The following is a 14,419-nucleotide window of genomic DNA, read 5'->3' as shown; positions in this document are numbered from 1 at the left end:
GTCAGTTTGCTAGTTTCAATTTAGTTTGTATTAGTTTCGGTATTAGTTTCCGTTTTCTTAATATAATACGGAGGGTAATTGTCAAGGGCAATATTTAATTCAGAATAGGTTTTACAGTATACAAACATGCATCACTTTGTGAAATCAATTAACTTACTGCCATGTAGACATCACAGTTTCAATAAACATGCACCAATGGCTCCTCATGGTTGTTCTTGTGTTGACAAATTTGACCAAATTGATAAAGAAACACTAAAGACACTTTCTTTTACTTTTGTAAGCACACAATATAGTTTCAGTTACTTTTTCCAGACTAGTTTTTATTTTTTATTTCAGTTAACCTAAAACGATTTTCACATCCATAGTTTTAGGTGTTAGTTTACTTTGAGTTAATAGGCTATAATAATCTTGGGATGTACTGTCATACATGTGTAGGTGTGAGTGTGTGTGGGCGTTAAGAGTGCATGAGTATAGTGTTTGTGTTTGTGATTCAAATTTGTGCAGCCGTCCCTTAGTCATGGCTTTAAAGCTGTGATACAGCCTAATATGTGACCAACCGGATGCAATAAGGGGATAAGTGGGATCGTTCCTGGCGTCTTAATGGTATGTGGTAACAAGGAAGAATATATTAGTTACTGTGAGCCTCACAGTAACTAATATATTCTGTGTGAGCCTGGATAAGTGTTGGCGACTTATTATCATTCCCTGACAGAAGACAAATGCAAAATGTATCGCCTTGGGGCAGATTAATCATTAAACACACATTCACACGGACACATACACATATACATGCTTGGTCACCACTGAAACACTATTTCTCACTCTCTCCCTGTCACACACGCACACTGCATCCCTCTTGCACACACCTACATGTAGAAATGTGTGCGCATACACACACACACACACACACACACACACACACACACACACACACACACACACACACACACACACACACACACACACACACACACACACACACACACACACACACAGGCACACACGCACACCTACACGCCCTTCCCTCCCCGGAGAAGTGTCAAGCAGGCGTTGTCTATAAAAGCTGCAGTCAACCCCAGTGGAGGTAGACACAACAAAGCACAATCTCCCACAGCACAGGACAGAGGTACAACACTCACACACACACTCAGGCACCCGTGGAAACAGATCAGCTGTGAGCTCTCTCGTACACAGAATACTCTCCTGGGATATGAACACTCTCGTCCTTTCCTATCTCCTGTGTTTTGGTAAGTCTGGACATGTAGATGCTCTGTGTGTGTGTGCGTGTGGTGCGTGTGTGTGTGTGTGTGCGTGTGTGTGTGTGTGTGTGTGTGTGTGTGTGTGTGTGTGTGTGTGTGTGTGTGTGTGTGTGTGTGTGTGTGTGTGTGTGTGTGTGTGTGTGTGTGTGTGTGTGTGTGTGTGTGTGTGGCAGGGATGGATGGCAGGAAGAGATAGTAAAATGATAGGGAACCGGATGAAGGAGGAGAAAGACATTTTACCACTAGGACATATCAAACAAACAGACTATTGAGGCATTTCAAAGTAAAGATTGGTGGTTTTCGCCAACTAAATTGGTGCCAACATTTTTGAATGATGTGCCAAATCTATTGTCACACATTTTACTTGTAATATGACTGGATAATCGATATAGTAGCTGTTACTGGTTTCTACAATTGACCAGTTGAAATGTATCCACATAGGGGCGAACATTCAGTGAGAATAGCCGATGTACAAGCCCACAACGTGTTGCGTTGTGAGCTTGTAGATTGCCTATTTTCGGCAAAGAGATTTGGTATAAGGGGAAATACTAGCATACAGTATAGAGGCCTGGGGGACACCGGTCAACTTATAGGGTTTAAGTATAAAATTCTGCATTATCCCATGTCTGAATTCAACAATTCTTGTTGAGTTGTATTGCTTGCTAGTTGATACAGTATGGATTGGTTGTTCTGACCGGATCTGAATGCTTGAGATCTGAGTTGAGTTCACGCTCCATATTTATTGTACAGGTCAACTTGATAAAATAAAAAGCATTTGACTTGCAAATAAAAGGCAGACAGGTACTGTCATGTCTTGAAGACAAAATCTAAATTTCAGTACAATTTGAGTTGCATTAGTTCGACCCCTACAGCTGTAAAAGAGTGTGTAGGTCTGTACTTACATTTGAATTAATGTAATAACATTTGATGGCAGCAAAGATTATTCATGCCTTAGGCTACGGTCACACCTAACTTTGTGTCTGCCCATGTTGCCGCCTTTTTGCGATGGTTTTCAATGGAAAACCATTGCAAAAAGACAGCCACATAGGCAGAATGAAAGTTAATTTACTCTTTAATTTACTATTTTTGGAATAAATCTTAATGGGGAATCCAACTAAATTCAGCAGCTCTGGATTTGACCCCTTGATGAGATACTCGGGTCATGCTTCAGGTTTCTGGCTTTTGGTGATATTTTGTTCATGGCCACGGAGAAATGTCATGCAGTAAAACATACACATTCTTAAATTGAGAGTAGTGCCTGTTGAGTTTGATGTAATCTTCTCAGATTTTCTGACTCTAGTTTATTTCCTATTCTTTGTACTATGAGTGATTTGTGGTTGGTGTGGTTTTAGCTTTCAGTGCTGCTGGAGTCTTGGGATCTGAGGTCACATTCTCCAGCGGACTGAGCCGTGTGACTGGAGGTCCGGCCTCTGGAGAGGGCCTCCATATTTCTCTGAGTGACGATGAGGAGCTGGAAGTGGACGACGACCTTTCAGGTGGAGCCGACATCTCCTCATCTCACCGTAAGACACTGAAGCAAACTCTCTTCAACTAAACATCTTTCTTTGAATCTTCCATTTCCTTTTATTCCGGGAGATCACGCACTACAGTACTTAACAATCAGAACAAAACTAAACTAAAAGCTAGACTGAAACTATCCACCAGACAATTTCTGAAATGTATTTGAATCTAGCCACTCGTCATTGCGACAGATTGCCAAATTGTGTTAAAAAAATACCCAATACTGTATAATAGTGTGAAAGCAACCTTTGAATTGAGAAGCTAAATGGACTGGCCCATTTACATTTTATGATCTGTACTTTGTATCATTCATTAATGTACAGTATAAGGACTTCTAAGAGGACTTTAGAAACATCTCAATGTAAATTGCCATTGACAATTTCAACTGATATACTCCTACTGTATACAAAAACTATAGACAGAAGGATCATGTAGTTAATCCAGTCCTGTTCAATTCTCAATTCTCTCAATTACAGTAAACATTAAACTGCAGTTTTATTGGTTCAAATCAGCGATAAGACCATGAAGTGGGAATAATCATAGGATTGAATGTAGAAACAGCAACATCAAACGGCTCCTAATTCCATTTTCTGCCTTATTTATTGACTAATACTCAGGACCTCTTTTGTCATTGAACCCAACAGTAATATATGTAAAACCTCCCAATAACCTCCTATAATTGTATGCCTGAAAGAATGTCCAACCTTCTCCAGTCCACACAATAAAATCGAGTGGTAGTTTGAGAGTGAACCTAAAATGGACCGTTAGGGTTCAATGTTTACACGAACACTCCAGATGTAGCTGTAAACACCTCCTCTAACTGTTCCTCCTTCGACAGTCACACACCACAGTAGAGATGGGCCGAAGAAGAAGAAGGGCAAGGGCAAGAAGAGGAACAGACTCAGGAACCAAGCCACCACTGCCTTCAACCCAGAGCACACATACTACACCGGCGGACACACCAGCGGACACACCACTGGCCTCACGTCGGTCTACACCACCACAGAGGACCCTTGTGGCACCACCCATCTAAGCTACTGTATCCATGGCTTCTGTAAATACATGGAAGGCCTGCAGGAACCAGTGTGTGTGTGAGTACAGGCCACAGCATGAGTCGTATTCAGTGCTAACATTATCGATGGATTTTAGTTCAATTCATAGTAAAGTTTTTTTTTTGCATAGAGTACCCATTGCTGTTTCAACCTGAAAGTAAAGTAGTAGAGTAGCCATGCCAGGGAGGGGGTTCCCCTTTGGATGGGCGGTACATGTTTGGGTTCCCATGCGGATTCAACATTGGGTGTTCGTCCGGGATCGTATTTCAGGTGCAGGTCAGAGGGGTGGGTGAATATACTGTAGCAGAGTAGCACTGCCTGAAGTACAGAAGCCTAATATCCCCAGGGGAGAAATCTACTTGGGATGAGTGGTAGATGTTTGCTTTCCGGATTGACCCTTCCTACGTGATCAATCTGATAGAGTAACTCACTAATCAATTTATTGGTCTTACCCACCTGTTTCCTCTCTCCAGCTGCATGAAGGGTTATGACGGCGAGCGCTGTGGGATCCAGCTGTTGGAGACGAAGAACGGCGATGAAGAGGAAGCAGGCGGAGCTGAGGTGGTGCAGACAATCTTGGTGGTCATTGCTGTAGTCCTGTCGATTATCAGCTGCACTGCCATCCTACTCATGACATGTGCACAGTGAGTGTTTAACACACGCACACACACACACACACACACACACACACACACACACACGCACACACACGTACGTAACCTAAAACCAAACCAAAACCGGCAACCAAAAGTAGCCTATGCTCCACTGTGGGTTACCCATTCTCTTTGGCAAGTTTCAGAGCACATGGTATTATATTGAGACCAGACTTACACGTTGGATTGGTATTAAAAAATCCTGTTTAAGAGCCTATTTTTTGTCGAAGCAGACTATTGCAACTTAGAGGTGACTTCTCATGACAGTTGCTTAAGTAAGAACCTATGTGCATGAACGTGACTTATTTTCACAGAATGTTCACCTATTTTCACCAAACGTTCGCCTATTTGTGCCGAATGTTCGTCTATATGACATGCCCAGAACTGGGATGACAGGGTTCATGTGGTTACCTACGTACCTACTGTGTGCATGACGTTGACCATCCACTCCCCCCGACACATGCTCCACATGAAAAGCCAACATCCTGCCCTCAAACACTTCTTGGCATCCGGACACACTGACACATCCTAAAGCATATAACACACCCAAACACACCCTGTACTCAACGATTGCTCATTGACCTCACTGGGAAGAGTTAATGAACTGTTAAAGCTTTACGTTTTCCTAGTGGTTGACCAAACATTCGGTACTTTGATGTGCTTAACACAAATACTTCCTTTACACAAATACCTCAAATAGTATCTCATCGGAATGATCGTCTACCGATGTTTCTTTGGCCCTGCTGGTGTCTTTATTAGTGGCTTAGAAAACTCAGTAGGTTTAATAGAAATGTAAATGAATAATACTCAATTAGTCTAGTATGTGTGTATTTTATCATGTTTACTGAAATGTTACCTTTATAACCTCAGTCTGTAACTGGAAGGGCTTGCTGTAAATGTAGCTACAGCCGACAGGTCATACATATTCTCAAGTCTAAATCAATCAGTAACCACATTGCATCTTGAGTAATGTCTGAATACTGAACAAAGTCAATAGTCCAGGCGAAAGCAAATATAATCAAGAGATATGGAATGATCAGTAAGAAAATCTGGGGCTTGGACGGTGTAAGTATCGTTTCAAGGTATTGCAACATTGAAACAGGACACGGCTTGTAATATTTCTACTTTCAGTCATACAATTTATGAACGGCAAAACCAAAATTCAAGGTGATATATATAGGTGTTACAGGTGTATGTATATATATATATATATATATATATACACACACACACACACACACACACACACACACACACACACACACACACACACACACACACACACACACACACACACACACACACACACACACACAGTAGCCTATATAAAGGTGACAGTTCTAATGACCAAAAACCCAATCATCTGTCTAAAATGTCAAATTGATCATACATGATCATCTAAATCATCATACTTGTCTTTGCTTTCAGTTACAGGACACATAAGAACTTCATGGCAGCTTATCTGGGCACAGGAACGGAAGAGGAGAAGCTCCAGAAGCCCGTCAACGATGTCATGGTGTGAACGGTGCGTGTCATCCTAATTACGCTCTTTAGCCCCACTTAAACCGTACAAAGGCTGTACACGTGCTCACGGAACACGCACAGGATGCTGTGAGACGGCCGGTGTAAAAATAGACGTGTAATCTGTTTTTACACACTGTATATGATGAAACATCTCAAATTAGGTCATTAAAATATCCTACTAATAGGTGTTGGTGTCAGTCACTGATGCCAGACAGGAGGAGCGAGGGGGCAGAGGCACTAGAGTAAAAGCGCACGTTGTGTTTTTGTTATTGAATGGAAAGGATTGCGCCACATGAAGAGGAAGTCCCTTCAAGATGGATTAGACTGAATTAGTCTCATCTACACCATGCTAGTGCACACTGAACATTCACAGTGATTCACCCAAGTATCTACGGACATAATGCTGCACAATAACAGCTCTTAAATACTGGTACACGTGTGCAACCTCAGGCACCCAATTATTCCACTTATAGTAAGGAGGTGAACATACAGTATGTGGTCAGGCCTCACACTCTCTCTTGCACATACTGTACATACACACACACACACACATGCACGCATGCACACGCACACGCACACGCACACGCGTACACGTACACGTACACGTACACGTACACGTACACGTACACGTACACGTACACGTACACGTACATGCACACGCGCACACACAAACACACAAACAAGCATGCACTCAGACATCACGTGTATACACTCCAGTCAATGTAGCCCACAGACAGAAAAACCTATAGCCTTAAGCAAAACAATGTGGCTACTCAACATTCTCTTCATAGCTACCTGTCACTGAATTTTAGGTTCCGCCCTTAGGAAAGCCTGTCTGGTTACCCACGTAAATATTACAACACTTGAATGTGAACAAAATATAGACATTGTTTCATCATTGTAAGTCATTTTCTCAAAAACAATCAACTTTTTCCACTTGTTTTTCCACTGGATGGCTACAAAACAAGGCCTGAATGGAGTACAGCACTTTAGTCAACAATATTGGCTATAGATTTCAGGATTTCTTCAAAATCTCTGTGTTAAAATTAAGTAAAGTAACTGAAGTGCTCTAAAGCTTTGAAGTACTTTAATGCTTACTTTTACTTTAGTCAAGTATCTTGGGGTCAGCCTTATTCAGCTCTGTTACCTCAGCCTCACAGTATGTTTTTCACTCCATTCAATCACAAAGCAAATGTATCCTTTTTACTTGAGAACATTTGTCACTTCTTTCATACAGTACATGTTGAAATAATGAGTGAACCTAACTTGAACCATGAAAACAAATCTACTGCTTGACAATGAACACCAGAACTTTGCAATATACAGTATGTCATTCATAGAAATAAATAGAATGGACATTTCCACTCATAGCAAACTCAGTCAAACACGGCAGAGGAAGTAATCAATCCATTGAGACCTCCATGACATTTTTGTTTTATGGTAGGCCTATCCATAGCAATACCAAGGCGCCTATAAACAGGGTGCTTATCTAATACTTTCATATCTACGATGTGACTGTATTTCGTTATGCTTAAACACATTTAGCACGCAATCCTGTAAAAAATTAACCATAGTAAAGTTTTACAACTTAATCAACTTGAACCCTAGGGTTCACAACTGCGACGCCTTTTTTCACTACTCGTGAAAAAAGGCTTAAAAATGTGGCTTAATTGTTTAACCACTTGTCTTGAACCACAGCATGCCTATTCTGTAATAGCAGATCTACAAACTCAACGTGTCACGTTGGGACGCATTGTGAGCTTGTAGATGGGCTATTTTGGTATTGACTGAAAAAAAAAACGTCCAAGTATAGCCTGGAAACCAGACGAATCCGCCATTGCAAAATATTAGTCTGGCCATGCCAAGTACAATTGTAACTCAGGTTTACTAAGAATAGGGGCATTAAGTGCTTAAATGACATGCTTCCCTGTCTCTCCTCACCCAGGCCATGCAACCTAAAGATGGAATGAAGCTGCAGCCCTGCAAGAAGGAGAATGACCAGCCCACGCGCCACTGCTCTAGACTCTGTGCAGAAACCCTGCCCAGAACTCGCATAGAATGTAATTTATTTGAGTGACATTATTTATTGCTGATATAGTGTACTGTATGCATGTCGGACCATTGTCATGGTTTGAAGATGACGTTGAACGTTGTCTCCACTGATGTACCATTACTGTATATGGTTAGATTTTATTTATTTCACTGCTATTGTCGTTGTTATAGGTCAGAGTTTTACTCTCATTATGTCACGCTGGAAAGAGGATGGAATTTGAACGTCATTAAAGTCTCTCAGTGTTAGATAAAGCACGTGATTGTTGGTGTCTTTTGTACTTTGAGTGTGTGTGTGTGTGTGTGTGTGTGTGTGTGTGTGTGTGTGTGTGTGTGTGTGTGTGTGTGTGTGTGTGTGTGTGTGTGTGTGTGTGTGTGTGTGTGTGTGTGTGTGTGTGTGTGTGTGTGTGTGTGTGTGTGTGTGTGTGTGTCACGTGGACACTGCATGGGTTATGTGTTTACATTCTTTTCTGTCGACGCATCTCATACCACTGTCGGCTGCTCATACAAACACAGCAGCATTGAGGCCAAACACAGACGTAAAATGCAGAGTACACTGTGCAATCCTGAGTGTTAACCTAACCCTGAGCGAGACAGTCCAAAAAATACAACCAAATCGACCCTTCCTTATGTAGAGTTAAATTAGTACTGAGTATTTTACTGTGCAGAGGTCAAGAATAACTTTGCAGTGAGATAACTTCACAGAACTCTTGGTGACATCACGCAAGAAACATAACACATTGACACAATGGGATGAAGCTCTTTAGACACCAACATAAGAACTTCAAAACGGTCTATCGCACGTCACAAATTGCAGACCGTCGAGGCTATGTAAACATCGAAACATGTTGTCGGTGCAGTCTCAGTTGCTGTTTGTCTATCTTAAACTAATAAACACAGTATCGAGAGAAATGTTTTAATAGCATAAAGACAAGGCACACAAGCCTGATAAGATCTGCTATCTCACTGATAAAGACTCAAATAGAAAGTGCAGACAATAAATAGGCTCTGTGTATACCCGTAGTCCCGGGTTTCCAGAAGGTGTCATACTCGTTTCCTGTTCCAGTTAATTGTCTCATGCTCGACAGCCGATTTGAGCTGGAAACACACGAAGGCGACATATGTGTTTCTGGTTCAAATCTGCTGCCGAGGTAAAGATATGGGAAAATGAACTGGAACAGGAAACGGATATGCCACTTTCTGGAAACCTGGGACTACACACTACATACAGAGGCTATTGACGACAATTAAATGAATGGAATAACTATTTGTTCATATTTAGTGTTACAGTTACACCATAAATTATTTCATGATTATTGCTAACATTAAGAGGACTGTCTAGATAAATACAAATAAAATAATAATAAACAAAAGTTTATCTCAGTTCTTATCTTCTGTTTGCTGTGTGTAAACACAGACACCTACTGTAGTTATGTGTTGCCATGGTGCTGTAGTGTTTTGAATGGAGGAGTGACATTCTACCTAGTTTTTATGAATGGGTACAAATAGAGAGGTATTTGAACTGGGAGAAAGGGTGGGGGGTTATTTTCTCTCTCTCTCTCTCTCTCTCTCTCTCTCTCTCTCTCTCTCTCTCTCTCTCTCTCTCTCTCACACACACACACACACACACACACACACACACACACACACACACACACACACACACACACACACACACACACACACACACAAACACACACACACACACACACACACACACACACACACACACACACACACACACACACACACACACACACACACACACACACACACACACACACACACACACCTAGTCATTACTAGAAAGCTCAGGCCAACAGTGTAGAATAGAACTCATAAAAGGCAGCCCAACCATTCATAATGCACAGAGGAATGCAAGCAAACATTACCTCCATTATATCACTGCATAGTTATACACAAAAGACCCAGTTGCATACAAGTGGTTCACATGAAAGTGGCTTCATATTCGCCACATAATTTGGTCTCCAAAAATAGCAGTCTATTCTAACTATAGCCACTAGACTCTAATGATGTAAGAAGCTGATGAACTAGTTGTTGCAGCATTATCCGTAATTAAAGTTGACACGTACTGTAAAGACAATACAATAAAGATTACCTTTCTATCTTGGCCAATCCTATCCAACCTCCACAGACCTCATAGTCTACCTGTTGACTCTTCTCGTGAGACCACTGTGCTGCTGGCACAGACTCAGGGAAAATCTAAGTCCTTTAAGGACTATATAGGTTTAAACACGTCATTGACCTAATACTCACAGCTTTGGCTATATCATAAATAAACATAGCCAATTTAGCCATTCATTGCTTCATTGCTTCTGTAAGCCACCTTGCTACTGCCATGCCACTTCTCATCCTTATGTTTTAGATTGTTAGGCGGCTTGTTCCTCTTGTGTTACATGATAACACATGTGTGTGATGCCATAGCTAACAAAAGGGAGATAAAAGCTAGCAAGCTTTAGCATTTACATTACAATTTAGTTCTGATCTATTAGCCTGTTATAAATAAATATCTATAATCGTTTGCCTTAATTTTACAGCCTTCAACTCTAGGCGGTTACACACAGGCGATTTTTTTAAAAAACCTTATAAAGTCAATGCAAGCGTCCACATCAGTTTCGCGAAGCGAAAAAGCGTCTTTTAATTATTCGGAACGAGTCCGAATTTTGCGTATATTCGCATATTCGCCGGTGTGTAAGGACCTTAAGTGTTGGCATTGGTGTGACAGATATTTTCAAGTATCACATTTTAGCTCACAAGCAAGTTAGATGGCTGCACCATGAAGAGGGTGCCAAGGAATAACTCGCTCACAAGACAGCACGTGTTCAGTTTTGGTACATATGCATGTATCTTGTAAATAAAGCTGGGACTAATTTTAACCTTTAAGCTGTTATTATGCTGCAGCAATTTTTAGTTCTCATAAACATTGCTGCAATTGTTGGTAGGTAGAGATATGAGTGTGGCTAAAGGAGTGTGGTGGTGGCTATAGTGAATGTGGAAAAGGCGAGGCCGCATAGTTCGGCCCATCAAACACATACTGTACGCAGGCGATGCAGTCAAGGTAAACATTTACAATAGCGTGACCCTCACAACTGTAATATTGATCAAATATCAAACAAACACACACACACACACACACACATACACACACACACACACACACACACACACACACACACACACACACACACACACACACACACACACACACACACACACACACACACACACACACACACACACACACACACACACACACACACACACACACACACACACACTCACACACACACACACCACAATAATTATTATGGGCGTGGTGCTGATGGTTTCAAGAGCACTTAGGTTACTGTGTGTCCATGAACACGCATGATGGGAAGAAGGAAGGACAGTAGCACAAACATTTGCTTGTCTCTTCTGTGGTGCAGGGAATCAATCCATCACCTATGAATTGAATTATTAGTTGACAGCTCCATCACAAAGATGCTTTCACATACCGACCACAATGTTTTTCAGGCAGAAAGCCACATTTGCGGCTCAGCCAATCCCATGAAACTATTCCACAGCGAGCCAATCATTCCTGCTTCATTGGTCAGAACTTATTACTAGACAACTTTATGGAGTATTTATTTCCAAAGCAGATGTAGATCAGTGTTGTCGGCTCCGCTGTCACGCTGCAATGTGTCCACATAGGTGGTGCGCCCCCTCCCCGCCTAGCTGTGCCTTGGGTTGGCTCCCACAGCATCAGAGTGGGCTCGCCATCAGTTCTGGGTGCCAGAACCCAGAACTGAGCGTTCAAGTGGTTTATTATATTGTCAAGAAACATGTAAAAAATGACTGTACATTATTCCATTTTATATTAGGCTGAATAACACTGTAATAACATTGTATTCTCTTATTTAACTGATCACTTGGAATACATCCCCTTCCACACCTGTGACAAAGTTAGGCAATCAGTGGGTTTGTAAAAAGGCCCATGCACTTTTCTCTGAGACATCCTGCTATAGTGCTATACAGACGGAGAGAGGTAGGGGCAACACATCATTGCTGTCACGTGCTGGTGAGGTGAGAACCCAAATGCAGGACAGCCAGACAAGGTGGTGTTCAAAACCCATTATTGGGTGCTTTAATACAAGACACAGGTGAACAGGAACATGACAACTAAAACAAGAGACAGGATACAATACAGGAACAAGACAGATATACACACAGATATACACATGAGGGGTGATTACAAATCAGATACAGCTGGGGAAAACATAAACATAGAACCAAGAATACTAGACCAGGAAACAAAATACATAGAAACACAAGACCTAGAAACAGTCTGTGACTGTGACAATTGCATGATCATCATAAGTATAACTGTATCAGGGGTGTGTCAAGGATGGTCACAAGTATTATTTCCTTTGTTTCATTAAATATTATATTAATCAGAATTATTATTATTACATTTATTTTCAGTTAGCCTGTGAACTGGTTAAGACCACTCTTAAAGATATCCAGTTTAGCCGTATTATCCAAAACAGCTGCCTTTTCAATAAGCTATTATTTTCATCAACCTCTCTTCACCCTCAACTTTTCACCACCTACGTATTTGTTCCACACAATCCAGGAAGATTTTCTTTGTTAGGAAATTATCCCACAATATGTTTAACCATGTGAAGTAATTGGTAGATTGTAAAACAGGTTAAAGTTTCTCTCTCAGAATCAAATTAATACTGAGGATTTTACTGTCAACATTGCAGGATGGTGAAATTCTTGTAACTGCTCATAAGTCTTATTTTTTAATAGTTTTTTGGATCCAGTCGATGTGTTTTTTAGAAAGAAAAGAATACACTCCTGGTTTGTTCTTCTGACCACATTTTCGGGGGCCAAAAGAAGTAACTCCTACCAACACACCATTGCACTGCAGCGGACCACCAGAATCGCCCTATAGAGAAGAAGACAGCACAATTACTTCACATGCAGTTCCAAGCAGAAATTGTGTGATAACACACACATCCATACGTTGAATAATAGGTGCTGAACAGAGAGACACTAAGAAATATACAGTAGAAAATGCTCCCCTACCAATTGATTTACTGCCACATGTGATGTCACCTGCTCTGAAGAAGAGTTAACCATTTAAACCCAAGCATCCGTATTGTGGGGAAAGCTTTTGTGGAAAATAGCTGATCGACAAGCTCACAACGCATTGCAGCGCGATCTGCTATTTTCAGTGAAAGCTTTCCCCACAATTACAGAAAACAGAAAATACACTAGTATTGAGCCCTGAGGGACACCGGTCAACCATAAGGGATTTAAAAAATATATAAAAACAATTCTCAGTGTTGTTACCTGACATGTATCGCCACTGTTTTCATCCACTGAACCAGCACATATCATGCTGCGTGTGATGATAGGGTTAAAGTTGTAATATTCAGGTGAGTTACACTTCACTCTGTCAATGACAGTCACATTGACAGACATCAAAACATCAGACATCTTGGATTTGTTTTTTGTCCACCCGATTGTCCTCCCCCATCCAGCCACCAGACAGGTAGAGCCTGCTGAAGGGTCCGGAAGAGGTTCAGGCACTGCTAGATATTTGATTGCTGTCTTCTTCTCCTTTACCGTTTTATCAAGCTGAAAAATAATAATACTTGGAAGTCTGAAATCTTTCCTGCATGAACACTTCTACATCAAATGTCCCCCAACAGCCTGATATTTTTAATCAAGACAGAATGCATAAGAAAAGCTCCTACACACAGTCTTCAAATGCAAAAATAGTGTCAGAGACCTTCATCAGGTTATCATCACCAAGATCATCACCTGATGAACGTCTCCGTCGGTTTGTAGATGTGCAAAAGGCTTACTCATTTTAATTAAGACAGAATGTCATCTCAGCAATTATCACTTTACCTTCAGCAGCATGAGGTCATTTTCCATTGTTGTGTTATCAAAGCAGGGATGAGGAAATTCTTTTGTGACCTTTCGAGTTTGTCTGTAATCCTTTTCTTGGTTTTTGATGGAATGCACCCCCAGAAGCACCTTCGTAATTCTGTAAAATGATGCCACACAGCATTTTATTATAAGATACATTTCAACAAACCAACATCAACAACATGCAGAGGTTCTACAACTACTCACATCATACATAACCAACACCACACACAACATCACACAAATACCTTGTCTATTTGCTCACTTTTACACACTGACATAATGCAATTTTGGGGCATCAGCAATCTTAACAAATGACATAAGAGTCTTACTTAGTACAGTGAGCAGCAGTCAAGACCCATTTTGGACTGATCAAGGTTCCTCCACAAGCAGGCCCCTTGCTGCCCTCCAGAAGGGC

General features: G+C 41.2%; 2 protein-coding genes across 2 annotated transcripts in view; one reads left to right on the top strand and one right to left on the bottom strand.

Annotated features, from left to right (window-relative positions):
- Positions 1-1,102: 1,102 nt before the first annotated feature.
- On the top strand, positions 1,103-8,316 carry areg (amphiregulin). Its single transcript, XM_080433294.1, has 6 exons — positions 1,103-1,247; positions 2,612-2,782; positions 3,619-3,871; positions 4,306-4,476; positions 5,914-6,010; positions 7,955-8,316. The coding sequence occupies exons 1-5, from the start codon at positions 1,211-1,213 to the stop codon at positions 6,005-6,007; spliced, it is 726 nt and encodes a 241-aa protein (XP_080289420.1). The 5' UTR covers positions 1,103-1,210; the 3' UTR covers positions 6,008-6,010; positions 7,955-8,316.
- Positions 8,317-12,595: 4,279 nt separating this feature from the next.
- Positions 12,596-14,419, bottom strand: part of LOC308088619 (granzyme A-like) — a 2,142-nt gene continuing 318 nt past the window's right edge. Inside the window, exons 2-5 of the mRNA XM_080433158.1 lie at positions 14,334-14,419; positions 13,981-14,119; positions 13,417-13,704; positions 12,596-13,009 (exon numbers count right to left, since the gene is read on the bottom strand). The exon at positions 14,334-14,419 is cut by the window's right edge and continues 59 nt beyond it. Coding sequence (XP_080289284.1) covers positions 12,857-13,009; positions 13,417-13,704; positions 13,981-14,119; positions 14,334-14,419 — 666 coding nt within the window. The 3' untranslated portion in view covers positions 12,596-12,856. The remainder of the gene's footprint in view (positions 13,010-13,416; positions 13,705-13,980; positions 14,120-14,333) is intronic.

This window comes from Gymnoscopelus braueri (genome assembly GCF_963280865.1).
Source record: "Gymnoscopelus braueri genome assembly, chromosome: 7".
In the NCBI taxonomy this organism is placed as follows: Eukaryota; Metazoa; Chordata; class Actinopteri; order Myctophiformes; family Myctophidae; genus Gymnoscopelus; species Gymnoscopelus braueri.
The sequence above is the reverse complement of the archived record's forward strand: the minus strand, read 5'-3'. Positions and strand labels throughout refer to the sequence as shown.

Bases quoted from the DNA above. Each gene is read 5' to 3' on its own strand.
- areg (XM_080433294.1), top strand. From the start codon at position 1,211: ATGAACACTCTCGTCCTTTCCTATCTCCTGTGTTTTG. The intron at 2,783-3,618 runs GTAAGACACTGA...CTCCTTCGACAG, and splicing joins CGACATCTCCTCATCTCACC to TCACACACCACAGTAGAGAT. The intron at 3,872-4,305 runs GTGAGTACAGGC...TCCTCTCTCCAG, and splicing joins CTGCAGGAACCAGTGTGTGT to CTGCATGAAGGGTTATGACG.